Genomic DNA, 18,137 nt, shown 5'->3' on the forward strand with positions numbered 1-18,137 from the left:
GGAGTTTCCTAGAGAGGCCCTATGGAGGCTTTTCCCGCCCTGTTTCCTCCCAGGAGACTCCTAGAGAGGACTCACGGAGGCTTCTCCCTGCCTTTTCGGGCCCTGTTTCCTCCTAGGAGATTCCTAGAGAGGCCCCATGGAGGCTTCTTCCCGCCTTTTCTGGCCCTGTTTCCTCCCAGGAGATTCTTAGAGAGGCTCCACGGAGGCTTCTCCCTGCCTTTTCTGGCCCTGTTTCCTCCCAGGAGATTCTTAGAGAGGCTCCACGGAGGCTTCTCCCTGCCTTTTCTGGCCCTGTTTCCTCCCAGGAGATTCTTAGAGAGGCTCCACGGAGGCTTCCCCCCCACCTTTTCTGGCTCTGGTTCCTCCCAGGAGTTTCCAAGAGAGGCCCCACGGAGGCTTCTCCCCGCTTTTTCCAGCCCTGTTTCCTCCCAGGAGACTCCTAAAGAGGCCCCACGGAGGCTTCTCCCTGCCTTTTCCCGTTACAGTTTTGGAAGCTCAGGGTTTGTAAGTGGAAAATGGTTCCTGAGGCAAGAAAATCTTGAACATCTGGTTCCTATCTAGAAAAGTTCGTAAGTAGAGGCGTTTGTAGGTAGAGGTACCACTGTTATTATTTCTGCATAAACCCTGGGAGATTATTTTATACCAACCAGATGACGCCCTCTCCTTTCAATGCTGTAGAAGCTGACACTATCCAAATAACTGACTTAGCAATGAACACGAGGCAAAGGATGTTTGGGTGGGGTACATACACGCTCGAGAAGCAATGTGCTGCTGTAAGGACCCAGCAGGGGTCAATGAGGCTGCCACCACAAAAAAACTGATTTCCTCTGGCGTGGAAAATGGTGGCAATCCAAGGCTGGAACTCAATAGGGGCCATCTGTCCACCCACGATCTTGTAGTTCCTGCTTTTCCTCTGGCCACACGTCCTGCCTATGAAACGAAAAGAAAGCAACGGAACCATTCCTCAAATGTTTGCTCCAATGACAACAGGCAAGGCTTCTGCCCTCATTACTGTATTTTTCAGAGTATAAGACACACCTTTATTCTCTCTAAAAAAGGATCAAAACTTGGATGCGTCTTATATACCAAATGTAGCACCACCCTTTGCCCTCTGCCTCCCAGCAATTTACCTCCTTGCAGCAAACAGAACCGAGCCTGAAACTCCTAATAAATAACTGGATTTCTTTGGAAGCTTGGCTCGAGGCTCATGATTTAATTAGGGCATCTGTCAAAACCTTGACAGCACACTATTCTCAATCTGTTCTTATCTGGCATATTCTTTTGGAAATCTTGCATCCAAAAATTGTTACATAATAGTTCAGGTGTCACAATAGTTTCACCAGTGGTACCTCTACCTACAAACATCTCTACTTACGAGCCTCTACTTTTCTAGATAAGAACCGTATGTTCAAGATTTTTTTGCCTCTTCTCAAGAACCATTTTCCACTTAAAAACCCCAGCCTTCGAAACTGTAACTGGAAAAGGCAGGAAGAAGCCTCCGTGGGGCCTCTCTAGGAATCTCCTGGGAGGAAACAGGGCCGAAAAGGCGGGGTGAAGCCTCCATGGGGCCTCTCTAGGAATTTCCTGGGAGGAAACAGGGCCAGAAAAGGCAGGGTGAAGCCTCCGTGGGGCCACTCGAGGAATCTCCTGGGAGGAAACAGGGTCGGAAAAGGCGGGGAGAAACCTCCCTGGGGCCTCTCTAGGAATCTCTAGGGAGGAAACAGGGCCAGAAAAGGCAGGGAGAAGCCTCCGTGGGGCCACTCGAGGAATCTCCTGGGAGGAAACAGGGCCGGAAAAGGCAGGGAGAAGCCTCCGTGGGGCCTCTCTAGGAATCTCCTGGGAGGAAACAGGGGCAGAAAAGGCAGGGAGAAGCCTCTGTGGGGCCTTTCTAGGAATCTCCTGGGAGGAAACAGGGCCAGAAAAGGCAGGGAGAAGCCTCCATGGGGCCACTCGAGGAATCTCCTGGGAGGAAACAGGGTCGGAAAAGGCGGGGAGAAACCTCCCTGGGGCCTCTCTAGGAATCTCTAGGGAGGAAACAGGGCGGGAAAAGGCAGGGAGAAGCCTCCGTGGGGCCTCTCTAGGAATATCCTGGGAGGAAACAGAGCCTCCACCCTCCCTGTGGTTTCCCCAATCGCACGCATTATTTGCTTTTACATTGATTCCTATGTAAAAGTTCATAAGTAGAGGTACCACTGTAGAGGGAAATAGATGTCCCACATCTTTGTTGCAGGCCTTTTTCTAATGCAGCCTAGAACTGCATTAGCCCTTCTAGCAGCTGAGGCTCTCGGCCTCCGCTTCGCGTCTGTGACCTCATCACATCCTTTTGCGATGCAACGTTTCCAAATGACAAATCCTCTATCTTCTATCTGCGATCCTTCCTACATGCAACACCCTATCCTTTCCCCTATTAAATTGCTCCTCTTAGCTCCCTCTTGTGCCAAGTTTCAAGAACTGCAGATTTCAAATAGAATATGCCAAGCTGACCTAATTAACATCTCTTCAATCACCAATTTTGGGTCTCATCATTATCTATGTAACAACTTACCGATTTGACATGGAGGTATGTCACAAGATGTCACAGAATTGCGAAACTCCTTCCGAACATAACACCATGGCTTAGAACGGCCATCTGGATTCCTAGAAGACCATAAAACATCTTCATAGAAACATAGAAGATTGATGGCAGAAAAAGACCTCACGGTCCATCTGGTCTGCCCTTATACTATTTCTTGTATTTTATCTTAGGATGGATATATGTTTTATCCCAGGCATGTTTAAATTCAGTTACTGTGGATTTACCGACCAGGTCTGCTTGGAAGTTTGTTCCAAGCATCTACTACTCTTTCAGTATATTAATCTTCAGAGAGGGGCGGCATACAAATCTAATAAATAATAATAATAAATAATAATAGAAACATAGAAACATAGAAGACTGACGGCAGAAAAAGACCTCATGGTCCATCTAGTTTGCCCTTATACTATTTCCTGTATTTTATCTTACAATGGATCTATGTTTATCCCAGGCATGTTTAAATTCAGTTACTGTGGATTTACCAACCATGTCTGCTGGAAGTTTGTTCCAAGGATCTACTACTCTTTCAGTAAAATAATATTTTCTCATGTTGCTTTTGATCTTTCCCCCAACTAACTTCAGATTGTGTCCCCTTGTTCTTGTGTTCACTTTCCTATTAAAAACACTTCCCTCCTGGACCTTATTTAACCCTTTAACATATTTAAATGTTTTGATCATAATAATAATAATAATAATAATAATAATAATAATAATAATAATTTTCTCACGTTACTTCTAATCTTTCCCCCAGCTAACCTCAGATTGTGCCCCCTTGTTCTTGTGTTCACTTTCCTATTGAAAATACTTCTCTCCTGAACCTTATTTAACTCTTTAACATATTTAAATGTTTCGATCATGTCCCCCCTTTTCCTTCTGTCCTCCAGACTATACAGATGGAGTTCATTAAGTCTTTCCTGATATGTTTTATGCTTAAGACCTTCCACCATTCTTGCAGCCCGTCTTTGGACCCGTTCAATTTTGTCAATATCTTTTTGTAGGTGAGGTCTCCAGAACGGGACACAGTATTATTCCAAATGTGGTCTCACCAGCGCTCTATACAGCGGGATCACTGTCTCCCTCTTCCTGCTTGTTATACCTCTAGCTATGCAGCCAAGCATTCTACTTGCTTTCCCTACCGCCTGACTGCACTGTTCACCCATTTTGAGACTGTTCATAAAGATTAACACTCTGAAAGATCAGAAATGATCTCTAAGATTCATATTAAAGGTTTCTTACAACATTAACCCGGCAAGAACTTCATATACCATATTTTTGGGAGTACATGACACACATTTTTCTGCCCTAAAAACCCTTTGCTGTTGTGAGCCGCCCCGAGTCTGCAGAGAGGGGCGGCATACAAATCTAATAAATAATAATAAATAATAAAAATAAAAATAAATTGAGAAACGCTGCACTACCAGTTCACAGAATTAGGCCAAACTGGGAGCAACCCACCACTGCCTCATCCGAATGTCTAAATGGGACTGTGGAAGGCAAGAAACACAACCCTAGTTGGAAAGGGTCACAGATTGTATACAAACATAGAAACATAGAAGTCTGACGGCAGAAAAAGACCTCATGGTCCATCTAGTCTGCCCTTATACTATTTCCTGTATTTTATCTTAGGATGGATCTATGTTTATCCCAGGCATGTTTAAATTAAGTTACTGTGGATTTATCTACCACGTCTGCTGGAAGTTTGTTCCAAGGATCTACTACTCTTTCAGTGAAATAATATTTTCTCGTGTTGCTTTTGATCTTTCCCCCAACTAACTTCAGATTGTGTCCCCTTGTTCTTGTGTTCACTTTCCTATCAAAAACACTTCCCTCCTGAACCTTTATTATTATTATTATTATTATTATTATTATTATTATTATTATTTATTTATTTATTTATTTATTTATTTATTTATTTATTGGATTTATATGCCGCCCCCCTCTGAAGACTCGGGGCGGCTAACAGCAATCATAAAACAGTGTACAATAATAATCGAATACTAAAAACGAATTAAAAACCCCTTAATATATTAAAAAACCCAAACCAAACATACAAACATACCATGCATAAAATTGTAAAGGCCTAGGGGGAAAAGGAATTTTAATTCCCCCATGCCTGGCGGCAGAGGTGGGTTTTAAGTAGCTTATGAAAGGCAAGGAGGGTGGGGGCAATTCTAATCTCTGGGGGGAGTTGGTTCCAGAGGGCCGGGGCCGCCACAGAGAAGGCTCTTCCCCTAGGTCCCGCCAAGCGACATTGTTTAGTTGAATGTTTCGATCATGTCCCCCTTTTCCCTTCTGTCCTCCAGACTCTACAGATTGAGTTCATTAAGTCTTTCCTGATACGTTTTATGCTTAAGACCTTCCACCATTCTTGTCGCCCGTCTTTGGACCCGTTCAATTTTGTCAATCTCTTTTTGTAGGTGAGGTCTCCAGAACTGGACACAGTATTATTCCAAATGGGGTCTCACCAGCACTCTATATAAGGGGATCACAATCTCCCTCTTCCTGCTTGTTATACCTTTAGCTAACATTATTACCTAGCTAACATTGTTACCTAGCTAACATTATTACCTAGCTAACATATACTAACATTATTACCTGCAATAGTTGTGGCTGCCTAAGCCGAGCTCCAAGGCATCTTCCATGTGGGCGCTGTAGGGCCCCCGCTTGAGGAAGTAGGAGTCCCAAGGCAGACACCTTTCCCCATTCTCGGTCTGTGACTCAGTGCCTCTGTAGTCGGTGCCATCCCCGGTGTAACATCTGCTTTCAACATCTGAAGGAAACAAAAAGAGTCAACCCTGAGTCATGAATTGAAAGAGGAGTGCTGATTTCAGAACCAGCACAAGGAAGCTTCAATTCCCTCCCTTTAGGTCAGGGGCAGAGTTGGTATTCAGTAGGTTCTGACCCAGTTCTGGAGAATATTTCTCTTAAATAATTTTTAATCTTTTTCTCCAGTTTCCATTCTATATATTAATGCACCTACAGGGGGTGGACAAAGAAATGGAAACACTTGACTTTTGGGCATCATAATGTTTGAACATGTTCAAATCCATCAAAACTTGACATATTTTAATGTTTTTTCTTAATTTTGTTATTTGATATGTTTTTTTAAACTACTTTTTTTGTTTTTTACAGAAATTTAAGGAAATTGGTGATAACCTTCTAGAAATGGCAAACCTCTCTCAAACTTTCAAAGCGGCTCACAACAACAAAACAGTACAAATCCAATGATTAAAACAATTAAAAACCCTTAATGTAAAAAACTATCATACAGCTCATACAGGCCATGCATAAAACGGAACGGTCCATGGGAATCAATTTCCCCAAGCCTGACGACAGAGGTGGGTTTTAAGGAGATTGCGAAAGGCAAGGAGGTGGGGGCAATCCTAATCTCCGGGGGGGAGTTGATTCCAGAGGGTCGGGGCCGCCACAGAGAAGGCTCTTCCCCGGGGTCCTGCCAGACGACATTGTTTCGTCGATGGGACCCGGAGAAGGCCAACTTTGTGGGACCTAACCGGTCGCTGGGATTCGTTTGGCAGAAGGCGGTCCTGGAGATATTCTGGTAGGATGCCATGAAGGGTTTTTTAGGACAGTGATTTTCAACCTTTTTTGAGCCGCGGCACATTTTGTACATTTTAAAATCCTAGGGCACACCACCAACCAAAATGACACCCTAAGACACACTATCTTTTTCTATCCTTCTCCTCCCCACCCTTGTGTGTGTATACACACTCTTGAACCATTTCCCAAAACAGGTGAGGGCTAGGGGTTTTTTCTCTCTTATTCTTTGGGTGCTTTTTATCATATGCTTTAAATCAAGAATCACTTCTCTCTCTTTTGTTTCTCTCTCTTTCCTCTCATTCTCTGTCTCAATCATTTTCTCATTTCTCTTTTTTCCTCCCCTTTTTGCTCATTTCTCTCTCTCTCTCCCTTTCTCTCCTTTTCTCTCTCTCTCCTCTTGCTTTATCTCTCTCTCACTCTTGCTTTCTCTGTTTCTCTCTTTTCTTTATCTCTCTTGCTTTCTCTCACACACTCTTTCTCTCTCTCTCTCTTGCTTTCTTTCTCTCTCTTTCTCTCTCTCTTGCTTTCTTTCTCTCTCTCTCTTACTCTCTCAGCAAAAAGTTGCGAGACCGTAACCTGAACCTCCTTCTTCACGGCACACCTGACCATGTTTCGCGGCACACTGGTTGAAAAACACTGTTTTAGGATATAAGTGATCCCTGCTTTAGGTCATCGTAACAACCTCCTCCAACCACAATAGGTTTTCACAACCACAAAGGAGGGTGCCACAGGGCCAGTGTTCCCTCTAATTTTTGGGGGGAGTGGGTGGAAAAGTATAGTGTCTGAGCGGCAGTCCCTTTGGGACTGGGCGGCACAGAAATAATAAATAAATAAATAAATAAATAAACAAACAAACAAACAAATAAAAAACCCACCCTGTTTTGCCTCAGAGAATTTCAAAATAAAATACTGTACTGTGTGTCTATAACAGTGAGGTCATAATAGGGCAACTCTATCAATATCAAAATGCCACTTAAATAGTTGAGCTAGTTTCAAACTAGATTTTGATTTTCTTTCTCTCTTCCTTACTCCCATTCTTTTTCTTTCTCTTTTCCTTCCTCTCTTTTTTCTATCTGTTTCTCTCTCTTCCTCTCTTCCTCTCTCTCTCCTTCCCTCTCACTCTTTCCCTCTCGGCTTCTGGGCAGGTTTGGAAAACTCTGAGTTGATGATGATTTTTAAGTGAGCGATTTGTCACTGCTCAGCTTAGAGGGAACTATGCACAGGGCTGTGGGAAAGTACAAAGATTGTGTCTCTGGAAAGCCAGATTATCTTATCCAAACAGTTCTCCCAACTGAAGAAATGATAATGAATAAATAAATGGTGAAAAAGTACCTATCTCACAGTGGTCTCCTTCGTAACCTTCAGGGCAAAAGCAGGACTTAATTTGAGAAAACAGACCGTAGGTCAAGCAAGTTCCTCCATTCAAACATCCACAACCTGCTAATCGAGAGATTTGAAAAAAAATTAATGTGTAGTATGCGTTATGTAGAATAGAATAGAATTCTTTATTGGCCAAGTGTGATTGGACACACAAAGAATTTGTCTTGTTATTTTAGATTCTAACTATTAGATTTGTCATTATATATTGTTTTTATCATTGCTGTAAGCCGCCCCGAGCTTACGGAGAGGGGCGGCATACAAATCTAATAAATAATAATAATAAATAATAATAGAAACATAGAAACATAGAAGACTGACGGCAGAAAAAGACCTCATGGTCCATCTAGTTTGCCCTTATACTATTTCCTGTATTTTATCTTACAATGGATCTATGTTTATCCCAGGCATGTTTAAATTCAGTTACTGTGGATTTACCAACCATGTCTGCTGGAAGTTTGTTCCAAGGATCTACTACTCTTTCAATGAAATAATATTTCCTCACGTTGCTTTTGATCTTTCCCCCAACTAACTTCAGATTGTGTCCCCTTGTTCTTGTGTTCACTTTCCTATTAAAAACACTTCCCTCCTGGACCTTATTTAACCCTTTAACATATTTAAATGTTTTGATCATATTAATAATAATAATAATAATAATAATAATAATAATAATAATATGATCTCAGTGTACATAAAAGAAAATATAGATTTGTCAAGAATCATGTGGTACATGAAGAAACAATCCATTTTAATAAAAATCTTAAGATACAAGCAACAAGTTACAGTCAGACAGTCATAAGTGGACTGGTTTTTTTTGGCTTTTCCTAGGCTCCAAAGCTTTTCCAGGTGCCTGTGGAGGGCAAAAACGGCGCCTAGAAAGACTCTGGAGCAGTGGATCTCAACCTTTCTAATGCCGCGACCCCTTAATACAGTTCCTCATTGGTGGTGACCCCCAACCATAAGTCTAGCGCCAATTCTCCCAACAGAGCTTTGAGCTGATTGGCAGGAAGGTCAGAGAGATAAACCCGCCCCCCTATAAATGCCTAATTGGTCAGGTTGTAAAAATATGTTCCAAGGCGCCAGAATAGAAGCTTTAGTTCCTAACGCTGTGGGAAATTTGTATTTTCCTATGGCCTCGGTCGACCCGTGAAATGGCCATGCGATCCCCAAAGGCGTCCCGACCCCCAGATTGAGAACCACTGCTCTGGAGTCTAGGAAGTGCAAAAAACAGGCAAGACATTGTGTCTTGGGAACGGAGTGGGTGGGTGCACTTATGTGCAGAGGGCACATGGATTTATTCATTTATTGTATTTATATTCCGCTCATTTGACAACGGACTCAGAGCGGCTAACAAATGGGATAAATACAATAGTATTAAAATACAATCAAAAATACGTAAATAAGTCAGTGATATAATAACAATTAATAATATCTTAAAAAGAACCATACACACACACACAGCAGTCAATCTAATTCCAGGCCTGCCGGAAAAGGGAGATAAGTGTGAATCTCTGGGAGCAGTTGATTCCATAGGGTCAGAGCCACCACAGAGAAGGCTCTTCCCCGAGGTCACGCCAACTATGGGTGTGAGCAAGTGCATGTGACCCCCGCACGCTCCCCCGTGTTTGGCACGCGAACCAAAAAAAGGTTCGCTATCACTGGTTTATAGGCTGGATCCAGTCTGCGGGATTTATTTATTATTAGATTTATTTTTATTTTGCTTAGATCTGCCCCCATGGGGCCATGCCGGAAACAGCCTGCGTTTTCGGCAGCGAAAACGGAACTCGGGAGGGCCGTGCACGGGCTTCAGGATGTCCAGTTGGCCACGTCCACCCCAGCCAAGACCCTCCCCATCCAAAATCAAACACAACTCTGATGTGGCCTTTAATAAAATCAAGTTTGACACCCCTGGACACAAAATGCCCCGCCCCACCCTGCCATTAAAATTGCTGCTCTTTAGAGGTTAAGGACCAAAACCCGTGGCAGCAATTTGTAATTTGCTACTTGACCAAACCGTAGCAGTCTTTAAAAGTTAACAACAACAAAAAAAAAGCAGTAAAAAGTTTATTATTACCTTTGTAGTCATATTTAATAGTCCTTGGCAGCTTCTGTTGTCTGTGCCAGTAAGCCTAAAACAGAAGAACATCTATAAGCACATACATGGATTAACCTATTAGCAACTGTTTTCTTATTTGATCCAGCTACAAAACAGGACTTTGTTTTTTCTCATGAAAACTCTGAATCCCATTTATTTTCTACAATGAGAATAATTCAGGAAGAGTTACTGGTAGATGTTAGCATAGATACCTCTCCATATGTTGATTTCCCCAACTGCATTATTAATAATTTAAAAATGACTGCCTACTGATGGAGAAATCAAATTAAACTCTATTTAAAACATGTAATGTATTAAAATTTATTTGATTAAATGTAGCTCCTTACAAAAGGTTGGTACAGTTCTCGGCTCGGAAAGAAAGCTATGGGTTCTCAAACATCCGGTCACAATTCAAAGTGTTGGTTATAACCTTTAAAGCCCTACATGGCATTGGACCAGAATACCTCCGGAACCGCCTGCTACCGCACGAATACCAGCGGCCGATAAGGTCCCACAGAGTTGGCCTTCTCCGGGTCCCGTCGACAAAACAATGTCGTCTGGCGGGCCCCAGGGGAAGAGCCTTCTCTGTGGCGGCCCCGGCCCTTTGGAATCAACTTCCCCCGGAGATTAGAATTGCTCCCACCCTCCTTGTCTTCCGTAAACTACTTAAGACCCACCTATACCGCCAGGCATGGGGGATTTGAGACACCTTTCCCCCAGGCTTATAATTTATGTTTGGTATGTATGTGCTGTTTGGTTTTTAATTATGATAGGGTTTTTAGTTTTTTTAATATTAGATTTGTGCCTGTATAATACTGTTTTTATCGTGTTGTGAGCCGCCCCGAGTCTTCGGAGAGGGGCGGCATACAAATCTAATAAATTATTATTAATTATTATTATCTAGATTATTATTATATTTTTAGAAAGACAGAGCAGAAATCTATAGGCAGCATTCACAAATGCATCTACGATGATGTCCGATTACTAAAATAATTTTGTGAAGACATGTAGAGCAGAACTGAGAATTTTACAGTCCCCAGGCCACATCTGTCTCTCTTTGTTCAGCCCATGAAATTTGGTATATTTGGATAGACAAAAAGAAGAAAAACGAACCAACATGGAAGTGACTCTAATGAGAATACATAGGAACAGGAAAATTGGTAGGGATAAAAACACTTAGTATACAAAGGTGGAAGATAGTAAATGTGCTAATTAATTAAAATATATCTTACTCAATAGAAACAATTTAATATTACAGTGTTCCCTCGCTTTTCGCAGGGGATGCGTTTCGAGACCACCCGCGAAAGTTGAATTTCCGCGAAGTAGAGATGCGGAAGTAAATACACTATTTTTGGCTATGAACACTATCCCAAGCCTTCCCTTAACATGGTACGTTTGTGTGTATGTTTGGTTTTATAATAGGGGTTTTTAGTTGTTTTTATTATTGGATTGTACATGTTGTGTTTATTATTGTTGTTAGCCGCCCCGAGTCTGCGGAGAGGGGCGGCATACAAATCCAATAAATTATTATTAATTAATTAATTATTATTATTAAACCCCTAAATTACAATTTCCGATTCCCTTAGCAACCATTCAGATTATTACTCACCATGTTTATTTATTAAAGTTTATTAAAAAAAATATTTATTAAAGGCAGACGAAAGTTTGGCGATGACATATGACGTCATCGGGTGGGGAAAACCGTGGTATAGGGGAAAAACCCGCAAAGTGTTTTTTAATTAATATTTTTGAAAAACCGTGGTATAGACTTTTCGCGAAGTTCGAACCCACGAAAATCGAGGGAACACTGTATTTATTTATTGTATTTATTTATTTAATTGGATTTGTATGCCGCCCCTCTCCGAGGACTCGGGGCGGCTCACAGCATATACAAAAACAGAACAATAATATAAATCCAATTAATACTACCCTAAAAACAACCATTAAATTCAATTAAAAGAAAGTAAAACCTATCAAACCAATCATTCAACGCTCATACTTAAAACAATATTAAGCTGATAAGAACTCTAATACACCAAAAATGAGAAGGTAACTACGCTAAACGATATGAATAATTGCACGAAAAAAAGATTTAAATAAGAACTTGCTAGCCAAGAGAGAAAGGCAGCTTTCTCTCCTTTTTAAAAACATGTTAATTTTTATATGTTTTTGTATTTTTTTTGGCTTTCTTTTTTCCTTCACCTGCTGTTGTCATGTTGTTCTCTTTGATTTATATGCACATCTGTAAATATAAGGCTTGTTTACTTTGCTTTTAATCAATAAAAATCAAAGCCCTTCATGGCATCGGACCAGAATATCTCCGGGACAGCCTTCTGCCGCACGAATCCCATCGACCAGTTAGGTCCCACAGAGTTGGCCTTCTCCGGGTCCCGTCGACTAAACAATGTCATTTGGCAGGACCCAGGAGAAGAGCCTTCTCTGTGGTGGCCCTGCCCTCTGGAACCAGCTCCCCCAGATATCAGGGTTGCCCCCACTCTCCTTGCCTTTCGCAAGCTCCTTAAAACCCACCTCTGTCGTCAGGCATGGGGGAATTGAAATTTTTTTCTCCCTTCCCCCTAGGCTTATAGAATTTATACATGGTATGCTTGTTTGTATGATTGGTCTCTTAAATTGGGGTTTTTTAGATTACTTTTTAATATTAGATTTGTTACATTTTTTTCTTTATTGTTGTTAGCCGCCCCGAGTCTTCGGAGAGGGGCGGCATACAAATCTAAATACACTAAACTAAACTAATTTCTTTTAAAAAAAGAAAAGAAAATTTCTTTTATATTGAAGGCAACTGTTATTATTTTTTTTCAATTTATGTATGTCCATGCATGCCTTTCCCCAGCCCTGGTGAGTCACTTGCTGCTTTAGAATAAACCTATAACGTGGTTTAGCCCAGTTACAACATGTGCCAGCTCACTCACGCATCACCAAACAAAACGTGGTCTACGTTTAACAAGTGAACAGCCACAAGGAAGGGAAGAAAAAAAAAGGGCTAAAAATAAGTTTGGATCATGGGCAGACGCGGAAGCTTCGTATATATGCTCAAAAATGGAAGTGAGCGACAGCCATCGTGTGTTGTACCACTGGAGGGTTGCGCAACTTACCGAAGCTACCATCTCTGGGATGAATGGGCTCAGCATGACAAAGAGGATGGCTAGTGGATTCATTCCGTTAGGCAACAGGTTCCTATTTTCAGTGACTTCTTCTTTTTTGCTGAGAAAAAAAAGGAAAGAAAAGAATAAACTTTTGTCATTTGGGACAACCTTGGCTAAAGGCTTGGAGTGGTGGACTCAATTTATTTATGTATTTATTTATTTATTAGATTTGTATGCCACCCCTCTCCGTAGACTCGGGGCGGCTCACAACACAATAAAAACAGTTCCTGGCAAATCTAATAATTTACAATTGAAAATTGAAAATAGTTTAAAAAAACCATTTTTAAGCAGACATACCTACAAACATACCATACATAAATTATATAGGCCCGGGGGAGATATCTCAGTTCCCCCATGCCTGACGACAAAGGTGGGTTTTAAGGAGTTTGCGAAAGGCAAGGAGGGTAGGGGCAGTTCTAATCTCTGGGGGGAGCTGGTTCCAGAGAGTCGGGGCCGCCACAGAGAAGGCTCTTCCCCTGGGGCCCGCCAACCGACATTGTTTAGTTGATGGGACCCGGAGAAGGCCCACTCTGTGGGACCTAATCCGTCACTGGGATTCGTGCAGCAGAAGGCGGTCTCGGAGATATTCTGGTCCGATGCCATGAAGGGCTTTATAGGTCATAACCAACACTTTGAATTGTGACCGGAAACTGATCGGCAACCAATGCAGACTGCGGAGTGTTGGTGTAACATGGGCATACCTGGGGAAGCCCATGACTGCTCTCGCAGCTGCATTCTGCACGATCTGAAGTTTCCGAACACTTTTCAAAGGTAGCCCCATGTAGAGAGCGTTACAGTAGTCGAACCTCGAGGTGTTGAGGGCATGAGAGTCAATACGGCTTTTCTCTTTACCCATTTTGAACTTCAACACGAATTGGATCAGAAACAGTGTCAATTAAGAAAAGCAAGCCAACATATTCTTTATAAATTTCGTCACTGATACCAACCAAATCTTAGAAATAAAAAAAAGCAGCAATAGATTTGGGAAGGTGCCAGCCTATCCTTGCTTACATTCCTAAACTTTGGGAAAGTTTGGGCTAGCTATACACTGCTCAATTTTTTTTAAAAAAATTACATTTAAACAACACAATATAACTCCAAGTAAATCAAACTTCTGTGAAATCAAACTTCTGTGTAATCAAACAGGGTTGTTAGGAAGCAACACTGATTGACAATCAATTTCACCTGCCGTTGTGCACATTCAACTTTGTACAGAACAAAATATTCAATGAGAATATTTCATTCATTCAGATCTAGGTTGTTATTGGGAGTGTTCCCTTTATTTTTTTTGAGCAGTATATTTTATCCTCAGCATTATTATACTGTAAGGAAGAAATTCTAAGATCTATATAAGAAACGTGTTTGTTCAGGAGGAACTAAAAACAATTACACAATCTCACATGTTTCTCTCCCTGTAGGGATATTCATAACATATAAATCTTACTCTTGCTTCATCAATATCCCGGAAGAATATTGAACAACATTTTTGCATGATTTACTTTTTTTTTTTCCAGATTTTAATCTCTCAGCAATGCAAAATGTAGCAAAATCATTGTGCGGTGATAGTAAAACAACCCTGTAATCAATCCACTAGGTGCTCCTGTTCCACAATTTTTTGCAAATTTCTGAAGGTTTTTAAAAACCTGCAAATCCTGTTTATAGTGAGATGACAATGGAGGGAAAGATGGGCATATTATCAAAGTTAAAACTATCCGCAATCACAAAATACCACAATGTGTTAACTGGATATTTATTTATTTTATTTATTCTTTGTCCAATATACAATACATATGGAAGAGAATAGACATTAAGTAATACTGTATATATAACGATAAAAAGTAAAAAGAAGAGAAGTAGATGGGAGGGAGAGAATATATATGATATACAGTATATATAGATAAGGAGAGAATATGTATGATATATGAGATAAGGAAAGACAATTGGACAGGGGACGATAGGCACATCAGTGCACTTATATACGCACTTATATATTTATAAGTAATAAAAATAACAGGTTTGAGGGGCAATTTTTTTCTCTCCCATAATTCTTGAAATGCATTCCCCCCCCTGTATTTTAAAGATTGGGGGCTTTAGAAATTGGACTAGATAAAGCTTTTGCAAGTCGAACATTTTGAAGTAAGAATGCATGAACTGAATTACAGATTCGTGCTCCATTGATACTAAGACCTTAATCCCCCCCAAGTGACGATCTGATCTTTACAACTCCTGTGGTTATTTCATCTCTCAGCTTGTAGAGACCAAAGTACCATTTCCATTAGGTGTTAGGAAAACCAGCAAACACATCACTTATTTCCTTTTTGCCAGACCCATCCTTGAAAATGTCCAAAGATACTTCACCAGAAGAGCCCTTCATTCATCCACTCAAAATAGAATATAGCCTAGGAGACTAGACTTTCAATCCTGGACCTAGAAAGTTTAGAACTAAGACGCTTTAAACAAGATCTAAGTATTGCCAACAAGATCATATGCTGCAACGTCCTGCCTGTCGGCGACTACTTCAGCTTCAACCACAACGACACAAGAGCACACAACAGATTTAAACTTCATATTAACCGCTCCAAACCTGACTGTAAAAAAAATATGACTTCAGTAACCGAGTTGTCGAAGCGTGGAACTCATTACCGGACTCCGTAGTGTCATCCCCAAACCCCCAACACTTTACCCTTAGATTATCTACAGTTGACCTATTCAGATTCCTAAGAGGTCAGTAAGGGGCGAGTACAAGTGCACTAGAGTGCCTTCCGTTCCCTGTCCTATTGCTCTCCTATATCTCCTATATACTTTCCCCCTAGGCCTTCACAATTTTATGTATGTTTGTATGTATGATTGGTCTTTATATAATGGGTTTTTAACTGCTTTTTTAGTATTGGATTTTGTTGTACTGTTTTACTGCTGTTGTTAGCCGCCCCGAGTCTGCGGAGAAGGGCGGCATACAAATCCAATTAATAATAATAATAATAATAATAATAATAATAATAATAATAATAATAATAATAGTATAAACCGTAAGGATACAAGCAACAAGTTACAGTCATAGAGTCATAAGTGGGAAGAAATGGGTGATAGGGATGATGAGAAAAAAGGTGAGAACTCTACTCCTGAGTAAGGCAAGTGTAGATCATAGCTATCTAGAAGCCTTACTTTAGCCATAGTGCAAGCAGCGAGCTTTTTATAAGAAAGAATTCAAAGACACGTCAGATCAAATTGTGCTATTCTGGCAAGAACAGATGTGTCTTTTTGGCTTTATCCATCCTGAGTCAGGATTATCAGGAAGTATATAATTGTTGGAAGATCTCTGAATGATTTACAAGAGCTTAATAAGAGGGTTTCAACCTCTGTAGTAGTAATAATTAGTAATGCCTTTTTTTAAGCTGCTGAAAGATGAAGCCAGGAGAATTTGGCCGGGCACGGGTCTTAAGGTGCCTTGCTCTTCATCCTTGGAAGATGTGTACCTGCCTAAATTAATTTCATCTTTCAAGGAAGTGGTCTACATATGATGCTCAACTGCAGTGCGAGATTGCTGGGAGTCTTAGTATACCATTTTTGTCATTGTTGTTAGCCGCCCCGAGTCTACGGAGAGGGGCGGTATACATAGAAACATAGAAGACTGACGGCAGAAAAAGACCTCATGGTCCATCTAGTCTGCCCTTATACTATTTCCTGTATTTTATCTTGCAATGGATATATGTTTATCCCAGGCATGTTTAAATTCAGTGACTGTGGATTTACCAACCACGTCTGCTGGAAGTTTGTTCCAAGGATCTACTACTCTTTCAGTAAAATAATATTTTCTCATGTTGCCTTTGATCTTTCCCCCAACTAACTTCAGATTGTGTCCCCTTGTTCTTGTGTTCAATTTCCTATTAAAAACACTTCCCTCCTGAACCTTATTTAGCCCTTTAACATATTTAAATGTTTCGATCATGTCCCCCCTTTTCCTTCTGTCCTCCAGACTCTACAGATGGAGTTCATTCAGTCTTTCCTGATACGTTTTATGCTTAAGACCTTCCACCATTCTTGTAGCCCGTCTTTGGACCCGTTCAATTTTGTCAATATCTTTTTGTAGGTGAGGTCTCCAGAACTGAACACAGTACTCCAAATGTGGTCTCACCAGCGCTCTATATAAGGGGATCACAATCTCCCTCTTCCTGCTTGTTATGCCTCTAGCTATGCAGCCAAGCATCCTACTTGCTTTCCCTACCGCCCGACCGCACTGCTCACCCATTTTGAGACTGTCAGAAATCACTACCCCTAAATCCTTCTCTTCTGAAGTTTTTGCTAACACAGAACTGCCAATGCGATACTCAGATTGAGGATTCCTTTTCCCCCAAGTGCATTATTTTACATTTGGAAACATTAAACTGCATTTGGAAGCATTAAACATACAAATCCAATAAATGAATGAATGAATGAATGAATGAATGAATGAATGAATAAATCTGTGGCCTGCCTGTCCCAGCTCTATTGGGGGATCTAATAGATTCTGCAAATCTGAAATCAACTCACCTCCCACCCCTTCATTAAAATGATATTTATCTTTTTATCGGCATAATCCCCTCACCACTGTCAAACTATAAGGATGCATTACTATTAATCTAATCTTTCCTATCACCCATCTCCTCCCACTTAAGATTATGACTGTAACTTGTTGCTTGTATTCTTATGATTTATATTAACATTGTTTTCTGATTGATTGCTTATTTGTATCCTATGACAATCATTGATTATACCTCATGATTCTTGCAAATATATCTTTTATGTACACTGGGAGCATAGGCACCAAAGACATATTCCTTGTGTGACCAATCACACGTGGCCAATAAAGAATTCTATTCTATTCTATTCCTTATTCTATTCTATTCCTTAGTCTATTTCTATTCCTTAGTCTATTTCTATTTCTTATTCCTATTCCTATTCGATTCCTATTCTTTTTTTAAAGTTTTGTTTATTACTTTTCAAGTTTTAAAAACAACACTTCTATAGTTTAATACAGATCTATGCCCATTTTTTTCCATATTTGTTACATTTCTTATAATCACCTCTTTATAAGAACATTTATTACATTGCATTTTTATGTATCTCTCATTTTTTAATGTCCTTTCACATTTTATCCCGATCTTTTGTCTCTATTGCTTATCCAATTATACCCAATATTCCAAATCTCACAATATTCTGAGTTACTAATTCCGTTGATTATCATGGCCATCCTGTCTATTTCTGCACATCTAAAGATTTTGTCTATATTATTATTCTATTCCTACTCTATTCTTATTCTACATCCCAAAAGCTTCAAATACTCTTATTATGACATCAAGATCCTAATCAGATCACATCTTTTTACCTTCTTCAG

The 18,137-nt window shown here is 40.5% G+C and overlaps 1 protein-coding gene across 2 annotated transcripts in view; it reads right to left on the reverse strand.

The window, feature by feature from the left end:
* PLAU (plasminogen activator, urokinase) overlaps positions 1 to 18,137 on the reverse strand; it is a 31,057-nt gene that overhangs the window by 9,476 nt on the left and 3,444 nt on the right. The window contains exons 2-7 of one of the 2 annotated variants that reach the window (XM_070752026.1): positions 12,716 to 12,824; positions 9,582 to 9,636; positions 7,463 to 7,567; positions 5,168 to 5,342; positions 2,546 to 2,637; positions 750 to 930 (exon numbers count right to left, since the gene is read on the reverse strand). In XM_070752026.1, coding sequence (XP_070608127.1) covers positions 750 to 930; positions 2,546 to 2,637; positions 5,168 to 5,342; positions 7,463 to 7,567; positions 9,582 to 9,636; positions 12,716 to 12,778 — 671 coding nt within the window. In that variant the 5' untranslated portion in view covers positions 12,779 to 12,824. Of the gene's footprint in view, positions 1 to 749; positions 931 to 2,545; positions 2,638 to 5,167; positions 5,343 to 7,462; positions 7,571 to 9,581; positions 9,637 to 12,715; positions 12,825 to 18,137 lie in introns of both variants that reach the window. The other variant, XM_070752025.1, reaches the window with a different exon arrangement.

This window comes from Erythrolamprus reginae, chromosome 5, assembly GCF_031021105.1.
Source record: "Erythrolamprus reginae isolate rEryReg1 chromosome 5, rEryReg1.hap1, whole genome shotgun sequence".
Taxonomy (NCBI): Eukaryota; Metazoa; Chordata; class Lepidosauria; order Squamata; family Dipsadidae; genus Erythrolamprus; species Erythrolamprus reginae.